The sequence below is a fragment of the Lacerta agilis genome, chromosome 5, assembly GCF_009819535.1.
Source record: "Lacerta agilis isolate rLacAgi1 chromosome 5, rLacAgi1.pri, whole genome shotgun sequence".
Taxonomy (NCBI): Eukaryota; Metazoa; Chordata; class Lepidosauria; order Squamata; family Lacertidae; genus Lacerta; species Lacerta agilis.
The window spans coordinates 90,266,832-90,292,890 of record NC_046316.1 but is presented as its reverse complement, the minus strand read 5'-3'; the positions used below and the strand labels follow the sequence as shown (position 1 = coordinate 90,292,890).

General features: G+C 44.6%; 1 protein-coding gene across 1 annotated transcript; it reads left to right on the top strand.

The window, feature by feature from the left end:
* The first annotated feature begins 2,131 nt into the window (after window positions 1-2,131).
* Window positions 2,132-24,595, top strand: LOC117047538 (cytochrome P450 2J5-like). Its single transcript, XM_033150812.1, has 9 exons — window positions 2,132-2,405; window positions 7,313-7,475; window positions 13,062-13,211; window positions 13,399-13,559; window positions 14,363-14,539; window positions 17,177-17,318; window positions 20,065-20,252; window positions 21,083-21,224; window positions 23,551-24,595. Exons 1-9 carry the CDS (start codon window positions 2,238-2,240, stop codon window positions 23,736-23,738), a joined length of 1,479 nt encoding a protein of 492 aa, XP_033006703.1. The 5' UTR covers window positions 2,132-2,237; the 3' UTR covers window positions 23,739-24,595.
* The last annotated feature ends 1,464 nt before the right edge of the window (window positions 24,596-26,059 follow it).

The following is a 26,059-nucleotide window of genomic DNA, read 5'->3' as shown; positions in this document are numbered from 1 at the left end:
TGATGCCTCTGAGGAAAGCAAAAAGCCATTAGAGAAAGAGGATTGAACCTAAGAAGGCATCCTAGAAAGAAACAAGGAAAAAGGGAAGGCAAAGAAAGATGGAGATACAGGCATTTTTAATTGTTCTGCTGGTGGCTCTTCTGATTCTGCACTTCCTGAAACAACTCTGGTCAAACAAGCACTATCCTCCTGGACCTCCCCAGCTTCCTCTCATTGGAGGTATATGGCAGATTGGGTTGAGGTTTTGTGAAGATGCATTTATTAAGGTACTTATTCCTTGTTGTTGTTTAGTCATTTAGTCGTTTCCGCCTCTTCGTGACCCCATGGACCAGAGCACGCCAAGCACTCCTGTCTTCTACTGCCTCCCGCAGTTTGGCCAAACTCATGCTAGTCGCTTCGAGAACACTGTCCAACCATCTCGTCCTCTGTCGTCCCCTTCTCCTTGTGCCCTCCATCTTTCCCAACATCAGGGTCTTTCCCAGGGAGTCTTCTCTTCTCATGAGGTGGCCAAAGTACTGGAGCCTCAGCTTCAGGATCTGTCCTTCCAGTGAGCACTCAGGGCTGATTTCTTTAAGGGTGGATAAGCTTGATCTTTTTGCAGTCCACAGGACTCTCAAGAGTCTCCTCCAGCACCAGAATTCAAAAGCATCAATTCATCAAAAGCATGAAGAAAATACATAGTCGAAATTGAATGTAACTTTGGTAATCAATGATATGTTTATTTGATTGAACAAGACAATTATTATTTCATGTTGTATATAGGTACAAATGAACAATAAAGAAAAAAAAAGGGGGGGAAATAACTGTGATCTTGTACATTACGTTCTCCCCAATGAATTTGGATTTCGCTGACCTGAGGATAATCCAGTAAATGGTGAAAAAACCTTCCCCAAATTACTGCACTTTGAGCAGTGGATGCTTTGCGTTGGCGGTGGAAGGTTTTCTGGCAGATGAACCAGACTTTCACTACTACACTCCTTTCTATGCCCCCTGGTTCCCACTGTGCCCATTTGTGTTCCAGAGAAGCTTGTGGCAAAATTTGTGCTCTCTTTTCTTCTTCTCATTTGGATGGGATTTCCATGCTCTGAAGGAATGCTACTTGCTTCTGATAACTTCTTTGATGTTGCTTGTTAAGCATGCTGGCATCTTCTTAGCCCTGGTGGGACCTTTGCTGATCTGTGGTATACATTCTAGCTGAGCACCTAATATTGCAATTTAAAAATAACTCCCTAGCATTCTGAAAATAGAATTTGGCCTTATGCCAGATCAGACCATTGTTCCATCTAGCTCAGTCTTATCTACATTGACTGGCTGTGGCTATCCAGAACTTCAGGTGAGACTGTCTCCCAGTTGTACCTGAAGGTGCCATGGATTGGACACAGTACTATTTTTCTAGTAAAATATGTTTCAGAACTCACCGCAAATTCCCCCTCCACCCCTCCTTTCTTCTTTAGAGAACAGTCCAGCCCAACCTTGAGATGCTGGGTCTTTTGCATGTATAATTCATGTCCTACCACTGAGCAACAGCTGTTTCTCTTTCTTGGGCAGCGGCTGCTACTTTTTAAAAAATAATTTTATTTTTTATTTTGACAAAGTGATAATAAGAAATAAATAAGAATAAAAATGTGCACCCTACCCCTGAGACCATTCCATTGTAACTATCCAACCTCCCAAAATTTCAACACCTCTTGTGATAGTTTGACCCCTTTCTGTTTTAGCAGCACAAATTCTACAAACACCTTCTGTATCTCCTGCATATCCTCCGTCTTACCATAACAGCACATGTTAATTTATAATTAATAGCTATATTAAGGGCTATTTCCATAAGGTCCTGACTGAGAGCTTCCGATGGGCATTTGCACCAGGCCTTTTCCATATGCAATTTTATTTCATGAATGTATGGTACATATTTTCCCAATGTCTCTGGCACAAATCAGACTTACACTAGCCAGAATTCTAATTGCAATTCATATTAATCAGACTTCCTCTCATCTGAGTGACACATGTAAGGATGATTATAGTGTTCGACTGTAGCACGTGACTTGGGATCACATTCCAAGGCTACTTGGATATGATGACACAGAACACTTGTCGCTTATTTCTTTTTAATAAGAGAGTATATAAAGAGAGAGAAATTTGATTTCTCTGAGGAAAGCAAAAACTCCTTAGAGAAGGAGAGTTGAACCTAACCAGGAATCCTAAAAGAATATCAAGGAGAAAGAGAAAGGAAGAGAAGGATGGAAATAGGGGCATTTTTAATTGTTCTGCTGGTGGTTCTTCTGATTCTGCGCTTCCTGAAACAACTCTGGTCAAACAGGCACTATCCTCCTGGACCTCTCCAGCTTCCTCTCATCGGAGGCGCGTGGCGGCTTGGGGTGAAGCTTCGTGAAGATACTTTTATTAAGGTACTTATTTCTAACTCAGTCTAATATGAACAATTGTTTTACCTATTTCCCTTAACAGTTATGATATTTAAGCTTAAACAATAGTAATTGTTAAAACAGAAAATGTCATGGCCACAATCAAGCACAGAATAAAGTGTGATGAAACCTGTACACTTACTGAAATGGAATTTAATTAAAAATCACCCAAGGTTCCATTGCGAGAGAAGCGTCATTCATATTCAGGTCACACAGAATTTCTCTAAACTACTTTCATGTTTAGTGAGGTCAAGAAAAAGTGGCTAAATAAATATTTAATAAATGAAAAATTACACAAAATAAACAATTCATATATTTTTGAATAAATTCAGTGAACTAGGTAATCTGAATTTGTTCATTCCAGGCACTGCTGCTATGTTACATACAAGGGCATTAGTGTAAAGCCATCATACAAAAGTTGAAAATGTGCATTCAAAAATTACCAATTGTTATAGGAATTCCAAGGTCTAAAATATAGAATAAATGTTGATAATTGCACAAGGTAAACATACATACCTAAGTAAGTAAGTAAGTAAGTATATAAACCACATGTCTAAAATAGTACAGGAGAGCAATGCCAAAGCCATCTTGGCTCTCCTAAAGATTCTCAGTATTTCCTGTGCCTCCTTAATCCCCCTTGCCTGAGAACACGTAGGCAGATATTAGTCAAGGGAAGTTCCTGAAGGGATTCCTCTCTTACATCAATGAACCTCCTTTGTATTAATTGTCATTGTTTGCCCAGATGCTCTGCATTGAGGGATGTCAAATGCTAATGTTTTGTTTAAACTGTGTCTGGAACTATGTAAAACTTGCTAAATACTCAGGAATATCACAAATTGGCTTGCCTGAGCCACAGTAAACAAGATGAATTTTAACAAGGAGAAATGTAAAGTACTACACTTGGCCAAAAATAATGAAAGGCACAAATACAGGATGGGTGACACCTGGCTTGAGAGCAGTACATGTGAAAAGGATCTAGGAGTCTTGGTAGACCATAAACTTGACATGAGTCAACAGTGTGATGCAGCAGCTAAAATAACCAATGCAATTCTGGGCTGCATCAATAGGAATATAGCATCTAGATCAAGGGAAGTAATAGTACCACTGTATTCCGCTCTGGTCAGACCTCATCTGGAATACTGTGTCCAGTTCTGGGCACCACAGTTCAAGAAGGATACTGACAAGCTGGAATGTGTCCAGAGGAGGGCAACCAAAATGGTCCAAGGCCTGGAAACGATGCCTTATGAGGAACGGCTTAGGGAGCTGGGTATGTTTAGCCTGGAGAAGAGAAGGTTAAGGGGTGATATGATAGTCATGTTCAAATATATCAAAGGATGTCATATAGAGGTGGGAGAAAGGTTGTTTTCTGCTGCTCCAGAGAAGTGGACACGGAGCAATGGATTCGAACTGCAAGAAAGAAGATTCCACCTAAACATTAGGAAGAGCTGTTTGACTGGAATTTGCTGCCAAGGAGTGTGGTGGAGTCTCCTTCTTTGGAGGTCTTTAAGCGGAGGCTTGACAGCCATCTGTCAGGAATGCTTTGATGCTGTTTCCTGCTTGGCAGGGGGTTGGACTGGATGGCCCTTGTGGTCTCTTCCAACTCTAAGATTCTATGATTCCATTCATCTCTTACCCATCATGGACTTAGGAGGCTAAGTCCCTTGGGGAGTTGGGCAGCAAAAGCCGACCATCTCTATTTTTTCTATATGACAATCGAAAAGATAAGTTGTTGTATACTCAGTGGCAGAGAAACTCTCTCCGTACGGATGCCATGCGCGAGTGGCAGTTTGTACGGATGCTGCAAGCGGCGCCTGACTGCGTGCATGCCCTTTGCCACTCCACAGTTGGGTGGAGGCAGCAGCTCATCTTGTCAACTCCCCCCCCCCCGGGTGGCACACAGGGCAACCTGCCCCCCTCCGCCCCCTCTTCTTACGCCACTGTGTATACTGTTTCATGTTATGTTATTCCTTGGCGTATGTTTATAACCAACCAGAGAATTAACATGAAAAATCTTCACCTCCATTCTTTCAAATCTTCTAGAGCCATCACTTCTGGTGTATATGAACATTATTTAAAAAAAACAAAACACACCCCACAGCACCATAGCTGTCAACCTTTTCTCTTTTTTTGCAGGAATTTCCCTTATTATAGCATTGGGAAACAGCAGGGAGGGTTGACAGCTATGCACAACACTGAACACAAACACATAAGAAAACACATTTTAAAAAGAGTGAGCTCAAAGATCACTCTGCATTCATGGCAACACTTAACAGATACAGTTCTGCATATGCTATTCAAGCTGTTAAGCCTGGAAAAGTCTTCATCTTGTTCACTGGAAATACAAACACTTAAAAAAAAAAAGCAATTCAAAGACTAATATAGCAAATTGCTTCTCTGCAGTTATTGCTAATCTCCAGGTAACACTCCCAGCAAGAGCAAAAGGCCAGTTCTGTGAAATCAGCATCAGAGAGTCATTTAATAGCACCAGCTGCAGCTGTGAGACTAATGGCACTGAGACAGGAAGGATGCACAGGCTGATCCTGCTACCACTTACTAGTCAACACTTCTCATAGAGCAGTGTTTTTCAACCACTGTTCCGCGGCACACTAGTGTGCCGCGAGATGTTGCCTGGTGTGCCGTGGGAAAAATTTGTTTATTTGATTCCTATTCAAGAGAATTACTTTATATATAGTCAATATAGCCACAGAGTTAAATTTTTTAACATTTTCTAATGGTGGTGTGCCTCGTGATTTTTTTCATGAAACAAGTGTGCCTTTGCCCAAAAAAGGTTGAAAAACACTGTCATAGAGAACATGCAACAACATTTTGGCATGTGTATTTTCCTGATTTCACCTAGCTCCCCATGCTGTAATTATCCTGCTTTATACGTTTTTGTGCTTTTCATTATTAATCAGATTCTTAAACCTTTTATATTAGTTTCTATATTATTATTATTATTATTATTATTATTATTATTATTATTATTATTATTCTATAATATAACCTTTTATATTAGTTTCTATATTATTATCCCATGGACTGCAAGAAGATCAAACCTATCCATTATCAAAGAAATCAGCCCTGAGTGCTCACTAGAAGGACAGATCCTGAAGTTGAGGCTCCAATACTTTGGCCACCTCATGAGAAGAGAAGACTCCCTAGAAAAGACCCTGATGTTGGGAAAGATGGAGGGCACAAGGAGAAAGGGACGACAGAGGATGAGATGGTTGGACAGTGTTCTCGAGGCTACTAACATGAGTTTGGCCAAACTGCGAGAGGCAGTGAAGGATAGGCGTGCCTGGCGTGCTCTGGTCCATGGGGTCATGAAGAGTCGGACACGACTGAACGACTGAACGACAACAACAACAACATATTATTATGTGTGTTGTTTGTATCTGCCAGATGAAGGAGGCTTATCTTTGAAAGACACCACACAAAACAAGCAGCTGAGCTAATGAAATAGTTTATTGCAATATACTCTGGAGCAGGGGCCAGCAAACATTTTCAGCAGGGGGCCGGTCCACTGTCCCTCAGACCTTGTGGGGGGCCGGACTATATTTTGGAAAAAAATATGAACAAATTCCTATGCCCCACAAATAACCCAGAGATGCATTTTAAATAAAAGGACACATTCTACTCATGTAAAAACACGCTGATTCCCGGACCGTCCACGGGCCGCATTTAGAAGGCGATTGGGTCACATCTAGCCCCTGGGCCTTAGTTTGGGGATCCCTGTTCTGGAGCTTGTCCTCCCACTCTTCCCATGTATGATGCAACATGGCCCAGAAAACTATGCACATCTCCTCTTCCAACAGCTTAATGGACACCAAGTTCACTTCGCAGTGTAGCAGGAGATCATTATCTATTCCCAGGAAAGCCATGGGACTTCTGTAGCTCATATGTAGCCAGGAAAGACGTTTGTTTGTTTGTTTAATACATTTATAAGCCAAATTACTCAGACATGTATTTCTTAATTCCTTACCACTTAATTCCATCCTCTTCTTATTTCCTTACCACATATTTGTATGGTGGCTCAACAACTTTGGACTACTCTGCCTAAAAAAAGCTCAACAACTTTGGCCAACCTTCCCCCAAAATTTAAATGTGTGGGGGTGACAAAAGAAATTCTGCACCAGGTACAACATGACCTTGCTATGCCTCTGCTGCTGTGACCCACCGTGGATCATAAACCTGACCCAGTGCTCTAGCCAAGCTTATACCAACCTGATGCCCTCCAGACTACAATGCCCATCTGCCCCAACCAGCATGGCCAATGGTCAGGGATGATGGGAGTTGCAGCTTTACAGCATCTGGTGGGCTACAGTTTCCACATCCCTGCACAAAATGTTTTTATGGTGATGATGAAAAAGCCTCTGGCAATGATGATGATGATAATAATAATAATAATAATAATAATAATAATAATAATAATTTATTTGTACCCCGCCCATCTGGCTGAGTTTCCCCAGCCACTCTGGGCAGCTCCCAATCAAGCGTTAAAAACAATACAGCTTTAAATGTTAAAAACTTCCCTAAACAGGGCTGCCTTCAGATGTCTTTTTAAAAATAGGATAGCTGCTTATTTCCTTGACCTCTGATGGAGTAGCATTCCATCTACCTGACTGTCACCAGATGGCTGGAGACTATGAAGTGCTTCCCTGCTGCTCTGATCCCACACAGGGAAAACACAGACAGGAGGGAGTAAAACAAATGGGTTGGAATGAAGGAAAGAAAGAAAGAAAGAAAGAAAGAAAGAAAGAAAAGGAGATGATGGCAAGAGAAGAGAACATAGTGAGATGCTGCAGAGGTGAGAAAGGCTGAAGCGAACATATTAAGTTGAAATAACTATCTGAACATAACATTCCTCTTCTCTCTTTTCACCCAAATGGTAGATAGCAAAGCAATATGGAAACATTTCCACCCTTTGGGTAGGAAACCAACCCTTCATAATACTGTCTGGATTCCAAGCAGTGAAAGAAGCGCTCATTGACCACTCTGAAGAATTTGACGAGCGACCACAGACTCCTTTTCTTATGAATATAGCAAAAGGAAAGGGTAAGTAGTGAAGAACGAGAATTTCTGCTGGTACTTTCCCGAAGAAAACATTTAAGTCTGTCTGGAAAAAGAGAACAAAGGTTTTCTATTAATGTTGTACTCAACAGGAAAGGGGTTTTATGCAGTGCCAGTTCTTATCAGAGAAGACCCACTGAAATTAATGGGCATGGCTAATGTGGGTCTATTAATTTCCATTAGTCTACTCTGTTGTTTAGTCGTTTAGTCATGTCCGACTCTTTGTGACCCCATGGACCAAAGCATTCTACTCTAACAAATGGTTTATGGAAGTCAGAATTGTACTACACTGTGGTTAGATTGAACTGCAGGTAGAAGCTTGTTTCCTGTTGCAGTTGCAATGCATTGACTGTCCTGGCCTTCAGTGCTGGATGAAGAGCTTGAACTCTCCGCTCTTTCTGCTGAAGGCTTTGATGCCTACATCAGATCAGTACATTGCCAAGACACAGCTTACAAGGTGCAACAGATACGTAAGAGGTAATAGACACACAGCTAAATGCTAGCTAGGATGTTGATCCAACTAGTGATATGTCCCCCACACCTTCCTTTTGAAGAATGAGGTGGGTGGCTGGAGTCCAAGGACTGGGAAGCAAGTAGGCACTCCTTCAAATGGGTTGGGCTGCATGGTGTGTTCATACCTGGCATCTTAATGAAGGAGACAGTGTTGGTGCCAGCTTGGAACCCAGTTTACTCTTAGTCACCTCCTCGGAACGGAGAGGCTGCTCACTGGCAGTTCTATTTTGCACAGTGGTTCTGATCCTCTCTCCAGGTCAGTTTTATAGAATAGAACTGGGTGATGGCATTTCAACCCCTTGGCAGTTATGCTCTGCTTTCTCACAGGGTACCATTTGGTCCCCAATGCTGTTTAACTTCTACATGAAGCCTTTGGCAGCAGTGATTAGCAGATTTGGGGCAAGATGTCATCAACATCCTGATGATGCTCAGCTCTATTGCTCTGTAACATCTGAATCAGGAGAACCCATGCAAGCCCTGGATGTGCTGGATAAGGTGGTGGGTTAAATGAGGACCAATAAAGTGAGTCTGAATCCTGGTAAGATGGAGGCATGCTGGGTGGGTGGTTCTTGAGTCTAGATAATTGGTCAGTTGCCTGCTATGGATAATAATAATAATAATAATAATAATAATAATAATAATAATAATAATCATAATAATAATTTTATTTATACCCCGCCCTTCCCAGCCAGAGAACCGGGCTCAGGGCGGCTAACATCAATTAAAATCACAACAAAAAACATAAAAACGATCAATTTAAAATAACAGATTAAAATACAAATTTAAAATTCAATTAAAACTGCAGGTCTCAATTTCAAAATAACCCACCAATAAAAGATGAAGCATAAATATTAAACAGAAACCAACCCAAAGGCCAGGTGGAACAGCTCCGTCTTGCAGGCCCTGCGGAAAGATGCCAAATCCCGCAGGGCCCTGGTCTCCCGTGATAGGCTGTTCCACCAAGTCGGGGCCAATATTGAGAAGGCCCTGGCCCTAGTTGAGGCCAACCTAACGTCTTTGTTGCTCGGGACCTCCAAAAGATTATCACTTGAGGACCTTAAGGTCCTACATGGGACATACCAGGAGAGGCGGTCCCTTAAATACGAGGGTCCCAAACCGCATAGGGCTTTAAAGGTCAAAACCAGCACCTTAAACCTGATCCTGTACTCCACCGGGAGCCAGTGCAGCTGGTAAAGCACTGGATGAATGTGGTCCCACGGCAAAGACCCGGTAAGGAGCCTCGCCGCGGCATTCTGCACCCGCTGGAGTTTCTGGGTCAGCTTTAGGGGCAGCCCCGCGTAGAGCGAGTTACAATAGTCAAGTCTGGAGGTGACCGTCGCATGGATCACTGTGGCCAGATCAGGGCGAGAGAGGTAGGGGGCCAACTGCTTAGGGCTGTACTTCGTCTGAGAGAACCGGCTCATAGTCTAGTAGAGGTGCTCCTGGATCCATCTTTGTTGCTTGAGGCGCAGGTGACCTCAAGGCCTTCTACCACCTCTATCAGGCAAGGCAGCTTTGGCTAGTAAGATAGCTAAGGTAGTTTCTGGGCCAGCAGAGTCTTACTGTCATCCATGTGTGGCAACCTCCAGGCTGGATTACTGCAATGTGCTGTATTTGGGGCTGCCCTTGAGGTTAGTCGGAGTGAAAAATGCAGTGGATCAATTGTTCATGTGGGCAGAATATAGCCAACATTTTAGCCACTGCTGAAAGAATTCCACTGGCTGCCAATTAGCTACTGGGATAAGTTCAAGGAGGTGGTTTTGGTGTAGAAAGGCTTATACAACTTGGGATCAAGATACCTGCAAGATCATCTCATTCCCTTTATGCATTGTCAATCACCGTACTCCGCAGGTGACGGACGGTCTTCTGCAGATACCATCTTATCTAGGGTTGCCATATTTGGAAGAGCAAAAAAGAGGACACATTTGCCGACTTCTGCTTTTAACTACGGGTCAGATTTTTAAACCAACATATGGCAAGCCTAGCTTAGGCGTCCTCCAGTAAACTTTGTATTGATCATTCATAATGATTTGTGCTCAATTCTTTCAAGGCAGTTATATCCAACTCCATTTTCAATTGTGCCTGCAAAGAATTTGAGGTCGCCATACTGGTTAATTTCCATTCAGTCATATCGCTTGACTTCCTGCTGAAAACCACAAATGCACAAACTTATTACTGTACTAGTGGTTTCAGCCCGTTAAAATAACGGGCGCTAGAACATATGTGGTCATGCCGGCCACATGATCCGGAAGCTGTCTGCGGACAAACGCAGCTCCCTCGGCCTATAGAGCGAGATGAGCGCGCAACCCGAGTTGTCCGTGACTGGGCCTAACGGTCAGGGTTACCTTTACCTTTACCTATATATACATTTCTATTCTACTCTTTTTCCCAGGGGAGCCTAGGTATATCAGGCAGGAGCTGTAGGCAGGTAACATTAAAGGTAATGGGGTGGTGAGGAGGCAGGAATTGAAAGTGAACTGGGGTCTTGGGAGTGGGGTGCAAATAAAGTGGGGAAAGCCGAAATAAAAAGAGGTGGTTATACAGAGGTAATCGAAGGGGGCAGATGATGATGATGATGATGATGATGATGATAAAATTATTATTATTATTTTATTTATACCCCACCCATCTGGCTGGGGTTTCTCCAGATAAGGCAGGGCGGGGAAGCCCACCTACCTTTATAAAGCAGAAAATAGTAACAAAACAACAAAATACCATCTGGGTTTTTTTTGGGGGGGACTTGGGTCATCTGTTTCAGGGACCCCGTTTCTGGGAACGGGTGTCTTAAGGAGAGGTGAAGCGGGCACCCCCCCCCCGAGGCGTTAAAGAGGCAACAAAAACATAAATAACGTTGAGGGGGAAATGAAGGTGGGGAGGGGTTGAACGGGCAGAGCGAGAAGGGCAGGAGAGGGAAGCACGCGGAGGGATCCTGCTGCCGGGCGCGCTTGCCTGGGAGTATGTCGCGCTGAGGCGCTTCCTCCCGAGCAAGCGCCCCTGGTGAAGCTGGCAGGTCCGCGGAGGTGCCTGGGCAGGGCGAGCCCGGCGGCGGTCAGTTGCCCCCTCAGTGGCCCGGGAAAGCTGCCTGCGCTAACTGTGAGCTCTGGGACGCCCAGCTCTCTCACCTTGGGCTTGTCGAAAACCAACGGGCTGTTCTCCATGCTGCTGCCTCCACCTGCTCCTCCGCCAGTCCGGGCTTCAGAGGGGGCTGCAGCAAAGTTCAGCAGGTGACAGGCAGGCTGGGCTTCTGCAACCCTCGCCGCCGCCTCAAACCCGCCCACCCCCAATCTCACTGGCCCAGGGGCGCAGCTTGGGGGTCTGCCGCCATGCGCCCTGCGCGCTTTGCCTCAGGTTCCCGCCACGGGCGCCTTCCTGGCTCCGGGCAGCTCCAGCTCCACGCGGGGCGGGGCGGCCCGTCCTGGCAGCCGCCTCCGTCTTTACCCTCCCGCTGCCATTCATTTGCTCAGCCCCGAGAGGAGCGAGATGCTGCCGCCGCCTTCTCGCCGCCTCTCTCGGCCGCGGCCGCTGCAAGTGCCCCGCACGGACGGCGGCGCCGGAGCCCTCGGCACTGCAGGTGAGTTGCTGCACTCCGCCGCCACCGAGGGGGAGACACCGGGCCGCTTCCTAAGCATGCTTCATCCAGGGCAGAGAAAAAAGAAGGAGCCACCGCCGCCACATCCCGTTTCTCCCTCCTTCCCTCCGTGTCTGGGGTGCTGCACAATGGCGGCGGGGGAGGGGGGCACAGCCGCTGCCGTGACTCCCAGGCTCCGGCAGAGGAGAGGCCGCGGCCTGCAAGAGCGGAGCAAGGAGGGAAGCGGGGGTGGTGGTGGAAGCGGAGGTTGCGAGCGAGTGGGGGCCTCCGGAGCGCCGGCGCTCCGCAGGGCGGGCTGCTCTGGGCCGCTCCCGGGCCGCTAGGCCTCGGGGCTCTCGTTGTAGCGGCGGCGGCAGCAGCGTGGCCTCCCTCATCGGCCTCCCCTCTCTTCTGGAGCGCCGGCGTTCCATTTCAACCGCCCCGCTTCAACTGCCGTTGCTGGTCCCAGCCCGATCTCTCTACTCCAATCCCTGTGTCCGTGGGGCACATGCGCAGTAGCGCAAACCCAGAGACACAGGGACTGGACGCAGAGACACTTGCGTTTTATATATATAGATTGTCCTGCTTTCCCTGTTATATAGCTTCCCCACACAGTAATAATGTGGTAGCATTCAGGAAGCATCACAGAACTAACAAAGCAGAATAAATTGACCACCAATACACTACTGTCATGTCAATATGCTGCAGAATACAACCTCAATAAAATACCATTCTGGCTTGGCCAGTAGAAAAATAACTTGTTGACATCACACATCAGCCAAATTATATCTTTAAAAACAGTGTGGAAAACTTAGCTTAATTGGGGTTGTGACTGAAAATAACAGCAAATGTTTAACGTTATGAGAAAACTCATGTGAAATCTGCTGGTTCAGTCTTTATGGGAGAAATTGGCAGAGCTGTCCAGAGATCTCTCATTTTATGCAGGAACTTCTGGGACCACCTGATTTCTGTTCTATTATCCAACAAATAACCAAAACGTTTGGGTGAATCACTAATGAATTTCTGAATGATGACAGGAAATAGAAAGTGAGATTCTGTTAGGCATTGTGTGAAGCAAACAGTGCTGGCCTATATTGCAGAGATACCTGCAAAAAACACTGAGACAGACTTTGCATCGTCTTGTAATCGTTTGCCTCAGAGATACTGAATAAAGTGGTACCGGTACCTCTGGTTACGTACTTAATTCGTTCCGGATGTCCGTTCTTAACCTGAAACTGTTCTTAACCTGAAGCACCACTTTAGCTAATGGGACCTGCTGCTGCGCCGCCAGAGCACGATTTCTGTTCTTATCCTGAAGCATTATTTCTGGGTTAGCGGAGTATGTAACCTGAAGCGTATGTAACCCGAGGTGCCGCTGTAGTTTGCACATGAAAGGGCATGAACTTCAGTAAACAAAGTTTCTTCTTGGCTGGTAACTTAATTGTAACAATAATTTCTGTAAGTAATAATTTCTCCTTGATTTTCCATAGGTATTGTATTATCAAATGGTCACAACTGGAGGCAACAGAGACGCTTTGGTGTAGTTACTATGCGAAAGCTGGGGCTGGGGAAGAAAGGCATGGAGCACCAAGTAGCAGAGGAGGCCCATCAGCTTGTGGAGGTTTTTGCACGTTCAAAGGGTATGTGATGCCAGGTGATGGTGCTGAGCTGGCAACTGGAGATATATTTTCATTTTAGAAAGGAATGTGATATGTTTTTCTTGGTTTCTAATGGAGACCCCAGCAGTTTCTCTTGGCCACCATGAAATCCCACTCTCAGTATGAACAGGAGCAGCTTAAATCACATTAGTATAACTTTATTTTGCAGGACAACCACTTGATCCCTCCATGCCCATCACTAATTCAGTCTGCAACGTGATATGTGCTGTGGCTTTTGGGCACCGGTTTGCGCTTGAAGATGAAAGGTTCCAGAAACTGATGGAAGCCATGGATTTTAGCCTAAAATTTCTAGGAAGCATTGTTCATGGTGTGAGTAGTCATTTGCATTCCTGCTGATTCAGAGAGGTCTTCCAGGGGCCTTATATTCCCCACTCAGCATTCTGGAATCCATTATGATAGAGGATAGGGTGTTGGAGAAACGAGATGAAGTTTAAATCTAATCTGAGAGAAGGGCTATTTTACAGCCTAATCAATTTCTTACATGAATATAAAAGAGAGAGTAATGAGACTATGTCCACCAGTTGGGACTCTTTGGAGGAAAGACAGGATAGAAATGGAACAATGGCCTTCAGAACAAGTCATCTACAGCCCACATAAATGAGCAAAGGTGAACAAAATAATTTTCTCAGGTAGGGAATTACACTATGGCATAGCAGGGGTGGAGCCAGGCAGCCTGTGGCGCTGGACATGACCAGATGCTACTATGACAGGCTGCCTTATGATGTTGGAGCCATGGGGAGGCAAGGCATCAGATGATTTCCCCTCTGGGAGCCAGTGTGGTGTAGTGGTTAAGAGCGGTAGACTTGTAATCTGGGGAACCGGGTTCACGTCCCCGCTCCTCCACATGCAGCTGCTGGGTGACCTTGGGATAGTCACACTTCTATGAAGTTTCTCAGCCCCACTCACCTCACAGAGTGTTTGTTGCAGGGGAGGAAGGGAAAGGAGAACGTTAGCCGCTTTGATACTCCTTTGGGTAGTGATAAAGCGGGATTCAAATCCAAATTCTCATTCTCCTCCTCCTCCTCTTCTTCTCTTTCTCTTGAATTGACTCCTGAACTGTATGACCAAGCTTCCTCATGGTAATGACAGCATTTCTGCTATCTTTCCTTTAGCTTTATGAAATGTTCCCATGGCTCATGAAATATCTCCCAGGGCCCCACAAGAAGGCCTTGTCCTGCGCAGAGATGGTGCTTTCATTTGCAAAGGAGGAGATAGAGAAGCATAAGGAGAATCAGTCTCTGCACGAGCCACAGGATCTCATTGATTTCTACCTGCTTCAGATAGAGAAAGTAAGTATCTGCCTGAAACTGAATGCTGCTCATCCAAGGAATCATTATATTCCCTGTTATAAGTGAATACTAATCTCTTCTTTATCAATGACTTGGATGATGGGCTTGAGGGCATCCTGATCAAGTTTGCAGATAACACCAAATTGGGAGGGGTGGCTAATACCCCAGAGGACAGGATCACACTTCAAAATGACCTTAACAGATTAGACAACTGGGCCAAAGCAAACAAGATGCATTTTAACAGGGAGAAATGTAAAGTACTACACTTAGGCAAAAAAAAATTGAAAGGCACAAATACAGGATGGGTGACACCTGGCTTGAGAGCAGTACATGTGAAAAGGATCTATGAGTCTTGGTAGACTATAAACTTGACATGAGTCAACAGTGTGATGCAGCAGCTAAAATAGCCAATGCAATTCTGGGCTGCATCAATAGGAGTATAGCATCTAGATCAAGGGAAATAATAGTACCACTGTATTCCGCTGTGGTCAGACCTCACCTGGAATAGTGTGTCCAGTTCTGGGCACCACAGTTCAAGAAGGATACTGACAAGCAGGAACATGTCCAGAGGAGGTCAACCAAAATGGTCCAAGGCCTGGAAACAATGCCTTATGAGGAACGGCTTAGGGAGCTGGGTATGTTTAGCCTGGAGAAGAGAAGGTTAAGGGGTGATATGATAGCCATGTTCAAATATATAAAAGGATGTCATATAGAGGAGGGAGAAAGGTTGTTTTCTGCTGCTCCAGAGAAGCGGACATGGGGCAATGGATTCAAACTACAAGAAAGAACATTCCACCTAAACATTAGGAAGAACTTCCTGACAGTAAGAGCTGTTTGACTGGAATTTGCTGCCAAGGAGTGTGGTGGAGTCTCCTTCTTTGGAGGTCTTTAAGCGGAGGCTTGACAGCCATCTGTCAGGAATGCTTTGATGCTGTTTCCTGCTTGGCAGGGGGTTGGACTGGATGGCCCTTGTGGTCTCTTCCAACTCTATGATTCTATGATTGTATGATTCTTCCAAGGACACCAATATTTTTTTCCCTTAATCTCAGTTGAAAATGACATTGAGTTACTTTTTTCCAATTTTATTGGGTTATTATTTTTCTTAGTGAGTTGTGCAAACCACTATTCTGAATAATCTTTTTTTTATTAGGGTAGTGGGCACTGGAGATCAGTTGATGGATCCAACAGGGCAGTGGGCAAAAAACTTTGAAAACCCCTGTTATACCTCATGGGAACATACTCACCACTGAAATGTTAAAAAAAAATAAAAAAAAAAATTCCTTCCAGTAGCACCTTAGAGATCAACTAAGTTTGTTCTTGGTATGAGCTTTCGTGTGCATGCACACTTCTTCAGATACACTGAAATGTTGTTTGTGGTGCCCAAACAGTAAAAAGGTAAAGGTACCCTTGACCATTAGATCCAGTCACGGACGAACCTGGAGTTGCGGTACTCATCTCGCTCTATAGGCCAAGGCAGCTGGCATTTGTCTGCAGACAGCTTCCGGGTCATGTGGCCAGCATGACTAAGCCGCTTCTGGTGAACCAGAGCAGTGCACGGAAACGCCGCTTACTTTCCTGCTGGAGCGGTACCTATTTATCTACTTGCACTTTGATGTGCTTTCAAACTGCTAGGTGGGCAGGAGCTGGGACCGAGCGACAGGAGCTCACCCCGTCACGGGGATTTGAACCGCCAACCTTCTGATCGGCAAGCCCTAGGCCCTGTGGTTTAGATCACAGTGCCACGCGTGTCCAAACAGTAAGAATGCCCAAATAGTATGAATGGCCAACTCACCAAGTGGATTGTGGCAGATGTTTCATTACACATTACAATGCATAGGCAAGGGAAAAAAACACTCATCACTTTCATCAGCAGGGGAACAAACAAATCCTAAAGGAATTGTTCTTAAAGTAAATATGACTTCAAACTCCTGCCTCATTTATTCCTACACTAGAAAGGTCAATATATATTTTCATCTTGCTTTCTTGAAACAATCTTTGAACACTTTATGGTGACAAAAGAATGGTTAAACATGTTTAGGGGTAAGTAATGCACATTTTTTGAATATCTGCTGCCAGAGAGATTCTATTGGATCCCTCTCCTCCTCCCAGTGCTGGATTATTACCCCAACCCACAGATCCTCAAATGCAGCACCAGAAGCTACTGCTGTGTACACAGGAATGTGTGCATGGATCTCTTGTCACAACCAGCTACGAAGCACAGGGCCGGCCCACCCATGAGGCAGGCTGAGGCAGCTGCCTTGGGCAGTGGAATGCCAACAGGAGGCATCTCTCTCTCTGTGTGTGTTGCCTAGCCAGCCACTAGTGGAGAAGTGGAGCGGTGGCAGCTTCCTGCAAGATTTCACCAAAAGCTTGCAAGATCTCACTGACCTCACTGTTGTTGTTGCCACTTTGTGGGCTCTGCTGTGTGACCAAAGTAAGGAAGGTGGCAGTGACAGCAGGGCAGTGAAGGTGGCACCTTCCTATTTCACCTCAGGCAGTGTAAGAGGACACCCCACCCCTCATGAAGCATGTGTGGGTGGTATGGGAATAAGTGGGGGAAAGAAGATAAAGTAAGTGCTGAAGGACAGATTGTAATGCATGTAAATGACATGTCACTTTCTGCATTTTCAACACCAGAGCAAGAATGACCCAGATTCCACCTATGATGAAGAAAACTTGGCTCAGTGTATTGCTGACCTCTTTATAGCAGGGACAGAGACAACCACCAGTTCTCTGAAATGGGCACTTCTCCTCCTGGCAAGTCATCCAGATATCCAAGGTGAGAGATGGAGACCTGTGCAATGGGAGTGAGGGCTTCTTTTGATCTCTAGAGTGGACTGTAATTCTTGTGCCTGTTAATTTTTATTGATTTTCAAAAAATAAAATAAGAAATAAAATAAGAAATTGACAGAAAATTAATTCGTATTTACAACAAATTTAAAAGTGGATTCTCACCCACTTCCTGTTCAAGATGTTAGCAGCAAAGGAACGAGAGAAAAGAAACAATAACATACTTTCCCCTCATTTCTGTTAATTTTCCATCCTTTCCTCAATTTCCACTGGTTTTACATATTTCAATTCCTGCTTAGATTTTCATTTAACTATAACATTTGTCCAGTTATTTAAGTAGAGTTGTTATTCCTTTATCTAACCATATATTCATCAGTATCTGAAGGGTATCTGAAGAAGTGTGCATGCACACGAAAGCTCATACCAAGAACAAACTTAGTTGGTCTCTAAGGTGCTATTGGAAGGAATTTTTATTTATTTATTTTGTTTTGACTATGGCAGACCAACACGGCTACCTACCTGTAACTGCATATATTCATCAATCATAGTTTCAAATCGTATTTCACCCAATACAATTTATTTATCTTCCTTTATGCGTTCTCAACACTCTGAATAATAATGGTAATTATATAATCTTCTTTAACCCTAGCATTCTCTTCAAACTTCACATTCCTCAGAATCATTCATGAAGACTCCTTGTCTTCCTTGTTATGCTGTTCCTTTAGGCAAAAAAGAAAAAGAAAAAGGGTGGGGGGTGGGGGTGGGGGTGGCGGGGAGAAGCTTGACAATATCCATTTTCCCAGACTGAATCTTCCTGCTACTGCTCTGGCCCCCTTAACACTATCCCTACTACTGGTAAGTACTGGAGGAAGAATGAACCTTACACTTGTGAAACTTTAAAATGTTATCCTTAATACATTCCCCTCCCAATATTCAGCCAGGACTATACATAGCCCCTTCTGTCCTTCACGTTACCAGATTCATTCTTCTTTACGAAGCACATCCAATTTTTATAATGTATCAACAACTTGAAATTCAGGGTTACTTCTTCCTTTCTCTCTGAATGCTTTGGATGCTGAGAGAACATCCTCATGCCATAACAAGAACCAGAGGCGTAGCAAGGTCAGGTGTTACCTGGCGCAGAATTTTTTTTGTCACTCCCCCACATTTAAATTGAAATCTGACAATGAGAGTCACCCCCCCCCCCAAGAAAGAAGGACACCCCTAGGCATGAGGCAGCTCCCTATGTTACCAAAAGCAATGCCTCAGCCTCAGACTAGACCGTAGTGTCATCTAGTCCAACCCCCTGCAATGCGAGAATCTCCACTAAAGCATCCATGACAGATGGACATCCAGTCTCTGCTCAAAAACCTCCAAGGAAGGAGAGTCTACCATCTGAGGGGGACTGTTCCACTGTCTAACAGCTCTTGCTGTCAGAAAGTTCTTCCTGATGTTTAGTGGAATGTCTTGTAATTTGAAACCATGGGTTAGAGTCCTACCCTCCGGAGCAGGAGAAAACAAGCTTGCTCCATCTTCCATGTGATGGCCCTTAAAGTATTTGAAGGTTGCTATGTGATTCTTCTCCCAGCAATTCATTTCCACCACCACCCCTTGAGTACTGGAGGGCAAAGACAAAAGAAGAAGAACTCCCCCCCCCCCAAGTTTGCCAAGTAAAACTCACCAGATGATTTACAGCTCATTGAATCCCCCAACAAAAGCAGCAAAGACTTTGGGCTGCCCGCAGGCAGGCTTTTAAATGAGGACTGTGGGGAAACCAAAAGCAACATGCTTGGGCAAGCCCTGCAAAGACACTCTGGACGTGACAGCAGGGTGGTGAAGGCCCCTGCAGGAGCCTTTAAGGACGGGACATAGACGGGCAGGGAGAGCAGGACCTGGCCCACCTGGCAGAGAGCCGGGGAGGCAGGCAGGGGGACGGTGCTTGCCGATGCTGTGCCGCTCGTGCCGGCATTGGCTTGGGAGTCACGGGGGTGGGGGGCCCCCCGCACTGAATGTCGTCCCCTTCAGGATGGTACCCGGAGCGATGCACCCCTCCCCCCTCCCTACGCCACTGACAAGAACTCAGCTACAATAGACAGAAAAGTTTTGAATGCATCATAAATATGCAACACCAGATGGCGCCAGAGACGAAAAGAAATTTCTATGCAATTTTTACATAGCGTTTTTCTTTTCTTTTGTTATAACGATTTAATTACTGATTTATTTACAGTTGTCCCTCTGCCCTGTATGTAGATCCACCCCAACAATTGGTGAGGCTCCTAATCTTCCTTGTTATGCAGTTCCCTTTAAACAAAACAAGTTTTGGATTATCAGTTTCCCGTTTGATCTTCTGGCTACCGCTCTGGCCCTTTAACACTGTCCATGCCAAGTACTGGGGGGAGAATGAAGTTTATATCCGTGAAGATTTAAAACTTTATCCTTAGTGCGTTCCCCACCTTTAATCAGCCAGAATAATACATATCATCTTCTGTCCTTTGTATTGGCAGATTCATTCTTCTTTACAAAGTGCATGAACAGCTTAAAGTTCATAACTGCTTCTTCCCCTCTCCCTCCCCACCTCTGCTTTAGTTAATAAAAAATAGCATTCCCATTCCACACAGATGCTTTAATACACTTGACTTCAAATCCAGTTTCTATAAATGTAAGAAACGGGGGCTCATTCATGGGAAAGAAATTCAATATTCAAAATAAACCGTAATTTCCGTAATTTTCTTCAGATAAAGTCCACAAGGAGATAGAAGATGCTTTAGGTTCTTCTCACACAATCTGCTATCAAGATAAGAAGAAACTGCCCTACACCAATGCTGTGATTCATGAAATACAGCGCTTTAAATATGCCTTACTTTTTGGGATTCCTAGGCAATGTGCAAAGGATGTGAAGCTGCGTGGTTTTCTCTTTCCCAAGGTAATGAAGAATGATACAACTGCACTCCTGTATCCCAAGAGTCTGTGAGTAGGCTGCATATTCAGAGATGCCTCCAGCCATGCAGGAACTTCCTGTGTAGTCTAAAACAGGAGTTCCATCTGCAGACATGTTTCACTAGTGCTATTCCTTGGGCCATGTGGCACCTCAGAGGAACATGTAATGGCCAAAGGTCTCAGCGAGGCCTTTTTGAAACAGGTGTTGGGGGAGGCCCTGCTGTGTTTCTGCTTGTATAGAAATATTGTTTTTAAATAGAAAAAAGTTGAAATGAATATGGCCACTGTTAAATACCCACCTGTCCCCCCAAAACTCTGAGAGCCAGTGTGGTGTAGTGGTTAAGAGCGGCAGACTCGTTATCTGGGGAACCGGGTTCGCGTCTCCACTCCTCCACATGCAGCTGCTGGGTGACCTTGGGCTAGTCACACTTCTCTGAAGTCTCTCAGCCCCACTCACCTCACAGAGTGTTTGTTGTGGGGGAGGAAGGGAGAAGGAGAATGTTAGCCGCTTTGAGACTCCTTCGGGTAGTGATAAAGCGGGATATCAAATCCAAACTCTTCTTCTTCTTCTCAGCCCCACTCACCTCACAGAGTGTTTGTTGTGGGGGAGGAAGGGAAAGGAGAATGTTAGCCGCTTTGAGACTCCTTCGGGTAGTGAAAAGCGGGATATCAAATCCAAACTCTTCTTCTTCTTCTCTTCTGAGTTCCAATTCAGTTTGAACTCTGCAAAGATTACCGTAGTCCTGGGAGAGTGAGGGAGAACCCTGGAATGTGTTGATCTGAATGCATTCTGATTCAATTGTTTCTTCTTTGCAGGGGACTGCTATTGTTCCTGATTTGCGCTCTGTTCTTCTTGATCCGACACGATGGGAGACTCCTGCAGAGTTCAACCCGAATCATTTCTTGGTCAAGAATGGACAATATATGGCTAGAGAAGAATATCTGCCATTTGGTGCAGGTGAATGCAAAAGCCCAAGCTGAGTTGTGGTCTATAGACATGCTTATTGGTTTGCTTCCAGGAAATGACATCATCATCAGCAAGAGAGTAGGGCAGAATGGATGCAATATCCCCCTGGCAGGTGTGGCACTTCTGGTCAGCAGGATGGGGCAAGGCTGTTGATAATTCAGGGAATTTCTGGGTGGCTGATTTTGGACTCACAAGTACCCTCACCACTGGCAATATGGACGTCGTGGCACTTGCCATCCCATTGCCCTGTCCCTGAGAGAGGTAACACTGCCCGCACCAGGGTGCTGTTGCTCCCTGTCACATGTCCCTGCTGGATGCCATCCATCCTCGTTAGCCTATGAAACTATAGTCAGAACTGAGTCTGCAGTTGAAGTATCCCACTTCCTTACTTCTTGCACTCTGAACCGTAAAGGAGGCTAGTGTATGTTCAGGTTTCAATTTTCAAAGAACAAAGGAATATTTTTGCACCCAGGCATTGTTGTCTGCCCCATGCCGTAAAATATTCTGCCTGCAAGTATTCAGCAGACATCCTCACTGCTAACTTACGGGCTCCTGTTGACTTTTTAATACAAAGAATTATGCCTATTCAATTGTTGATGATAATGTTATAAATTGAAGATGAACCAGTCATTTAAAAAAACGATTATACAGTATTGTTTAACAAGTTCTTCTTGTTGGTTGTCAAGGCAAAAACAGGTATATAGAAAGGAGAATTCCTTGGCTGCCAAGATCCAGGTTTGGGGCAAGTACTTTTTGGTGAGAGAACCTCAACAGAGATTTAAAATTACAAACATGTATCAAAGTAAAGTGTGGAAATATAGGCTTTAAAATAGGCCCTTTGAGTTCCTTCCAAAATTTCCCTCTACTCCTACCATAGTAAAAGCCCACACATTTGCTAACTTTGAAATGGTTTATTGTTTATTGTTGACATAAAGAACATAAGAATGTCTTGTAAGAGCCATGTGGTCTGAGCTTGGAGCAACCAGCTTTACACACTTAGCTTCTCAGATGGGCTGGAGGAGAACAATAGACCTGATTACCTAGTTATTCCCAAGGTGAAGGAAGTCTGGCAGGACAACTTACTTAACAGTCTTAACCCTTTTATGTGTTAAACAAACTTAAGCATGTTGGCACAGGAGGCACAGAAACCAGGGGTGGAAGCTCTGCTCCAGGCTCTACTCCTTGCCTGCCCAACCCTTTCAGTTCTTCCCCACCAATGGTGCTCTGGGCAGTTTCCACAGTATTGACCAAAGCTTGTCTTTCATAATGAACTGTTCAATGTTGGCACTCACCAGGCTAGGAATTAGCAGTTGGAAGATGGATGGCGGCTAGCAGATTGAGGTTGAATCCTGACAAGACAGAAGTACTGTTCTTGGTGGGTGTGGAGGACTCCCTGGTCCTGAATGGGGTAACTGTGCCCCTGAAGGACCAGGTACACAGCCTGGGAGTCATTTTGGACTCACAGCTGTCCATGGAGACGCAGGACAATTCTGTGTCCAGGGCAGCTGTCTACCAGGTCCATCTGGTACGCAGGATGAGACCCTACCTGCCCACAGACTGTCTCCCCAGAGTGGTGCATGCTCTGGTTATCTCCTGCTTGGACTACTGCCATGCACTCTATGTGGGGATACCTTTGAAGGTGACTCAAAAACTGCAGTTAATCCAGAATGCAGCAGCTAGACTGGTGACTGGGAGTGGCCGCCGAGACCATATAACACTGGTCCTGAAAGACCTACATTGGCTCCCAGTCTGTTTCTGAGCACAATTCAAAGTGTTGGCGCTGACCTTTAAAGCCCTAAAGGGTTTCAGCCCAGTATACCTGAAGGAGTGTCCCCACCCCCATCGTTCAGGCTGGACACTGAGGTCCAGCACCAAGGGCCTTCTGGCGGTTCCCTCACTGTGAAAAGTGAGGTTACAGGGAACCAGGCAGAGGGCCTGGTAGTGATGCCTGCCCTGTGGAACGCCCTCCCAGCAGATGTCAAGGAAATAAGCAAATATAATACTTTTAGAAGACAACTGAAGGCAGCCCTGTTTAGGGAAGTTTTTAATGTTTAATGCTATATCATGTTTTTAATATTCAGTTGGAAGCTGCCCAGAGTGGCTGAGGAAACCCAGCCAGATGGGCGGGGTATAAATAACAAATTAATTATTATTATTATTATTATTATTATTATTAATCAACCTATTGTTTATTTCACTTTCCTAACTACGTTTAGTTCTCCAAAGTGTTATATAGCATGTTTTATAGCTGTGAAGTAATCGACACTGAAATGTAAATTATTACTCAGTTGCTGACTTTCCCATGTCTCCTCCTCAGGGTCTCGTGTATGTTTGGGAATGCAGCTGGCAAAGATTGAAATCTTCATCTTCCTGACCAGCCTGCTGAGAAAGTTCAGCTTCCAGCTACCGGAAGGAGTTAAAGAACTCAATAAAGAGCCTTTACTAGGGGCTGCAACGCATCCCCATCCTTATAAACTCTGTGCTATTCCCCGCTTCAAAGCATAATAAGATATGAAAGTAGTAGGAGCTGCACCCCTTCGTCCTCCATTCACCAACAACCCCTTTGGGATTCCTGACACATTAATCCCCTAGAGCGGTGGTTTTCAACCAGTGTGCCGGGGCACCCTGGGTTGCCTTGAATTATGGTCAGGGGTGCTGTGGGCAACATTGGCCTCTGTCCCTCTTTCCTTTCCTCCCTCCTCTGATGCCCTTACATCTCTGCCTCCCAAAGGCTTGCACAGCTGCTTGTTCCAGCAGCCCAAGGCGAATGTTGCTTCTGGGTCTGGCCAGGGAGTGCTTCGCAGGCCCCTGTGGGACAGTGGGAGGAGGCACCTTTCTTTGGGATGGCAGCTCAGAGACCACCATTTTCCCTGTCAGTGGTTCTCATTTCTCATACCCATGCTATACCACTGGTGATGTGCAGCCTGCCTTCACTTTTCTTCCTCTATCTCATCCTGATTTATGCAAAGCCAGGATTGTGATGTGGCACTATAAATCTTCCAATGGAGGTTCCACAATGACAACCTTAGATTTGTATGTATATATAAGTTGAATTATATATTTTTCTCTTGTTGCTTTCCATTGCATCTGATGATCTGCCTTGACTTGCTCAAGTCATCTGGAAAAGTGATAGGTGCATAGTAAGAGTCGGGCTGGTTCACATTTAGGATTGTTGCAAATAGAATCAAAGAATTCTAGAGCTGAAAGTAACCATAAGGGTCATCTAGTCCACCCCTTGAAATGCAGGAATCTTTTGCCCAATGTGGGGCTTGAACCAAGTGTGGCAATTATGCTTTACAGAGTTGCCCCAGGTCTTTTGACTCTTTCTAATAGTTCCCCTTTCCCACCAAGAAAAATCTATGCAAGACACTTTGTTTTAATGTTTAAAATAACATAAATAAATAATGTTTAAAAATAACTTGACTTGGTTTACTTGCTCTTGTCAGACTGAATATACAAGACAGGCAAGTAATACTTATGTTGCCCCCCTCCCCCCCTTTTCTCACCTCTTTCCACAAGATTTGGGTTTTATTTTATCTGAGAGATACATTTTGGTCTGTGGATCCTAACACAGAAGAAGTACCTGAAGGCAGTGGTGAAAATAATTATATTATTACTATCATTTTTCTTTCCCCCCTCTCTCTATCTTTTTGTCTAATTTGAGACTTTAAGCCTTTAGGGTTATTATTAAAAGACAAAGGAGAGAAAGGGGGGATGAAAAGGAAGGATCATTTGGTAAGCCTAGAAGGTACTGGATTACAAGGTCAGAGACTTTGGACAGTAAGATTTTCTTTTGGGGAAAATTCCTTTTGTTGTTCAGTCGTTCAGTCATATCCGCCTCTTCGTGACCCCATGGACCAGAGCACGCCAGGCACTCCTGTCTTCCACTGCCTCCCGCAGTTTGGCCAAACTCATGCTAGTCGCTTCGAGGACACTGTCCAACCATCTCATCCTCTGTCGTCCCCTTCTCCTTGTGCCCTCCATCTTTCCCAACATCAGGGTCTTTTCTAGGGAGTCTTCTCTTCTCATGAGGTGGCCAAAGTACTGGAGCCTCAACTTCAGGATCTGTCCTTCCAGTGAGCACTCAGGGCTGATTTCTTTAAGGATGGATAAGTTTGATCTTTTTGCAGTCCATGGGACTCTCAAGAGTCTCCTCCAGCACCATAATTCAAAAGCATCAATTCTTCGGCGATCAGTCTTCTTTATGGTCCAGCTCTCACTTCCGTACATTACTACTGGGAAAACCATAGCTTTAACTATAGCTTTAACTAAACATACAGTATACGATAGACAAAACAAAGATAAGATTACTTTAGAAGGACACCTGGTGGCAAAGGAGGGTAATTGCATATAGCCAATACATTACCAGATTTAACTTTTCAATTAGAAAGAAAGGGGCAACCCCAACTGGATTGGAAAAGAATTACAACTTTTTTTTTAACAAAATAACTTTGAGAATATAGAGGGGTAAAATGGCTAGCTCATCAAGAAAGACAGCAGTTGTGACTGTAACAACAACTACATCCCAATCTTGGGTGAGGAGGGATTCTTTTCTGGAGGGAGAAGGTAAAGTAGACATAACTCATTATGGATTTTAAAAAGGAAGTAAAAACCAATGCCAAAATGTTGGAAGAAAAAATGGAGCAGAATATCAAGCAGGTGGCAGATCTATCTGGACAGATGAAAGAATTAATAACTAACACCTCAGAATTAGAAAAAACCATTCAAGAGCTGAAGACGAAATCACAGGGGCTAGAAGAATCGGTTAAGAAAACATAAGCTGAAGGTAAAGAATTGAGAAAAGAACATGAAAAGTTGAGAGAAGA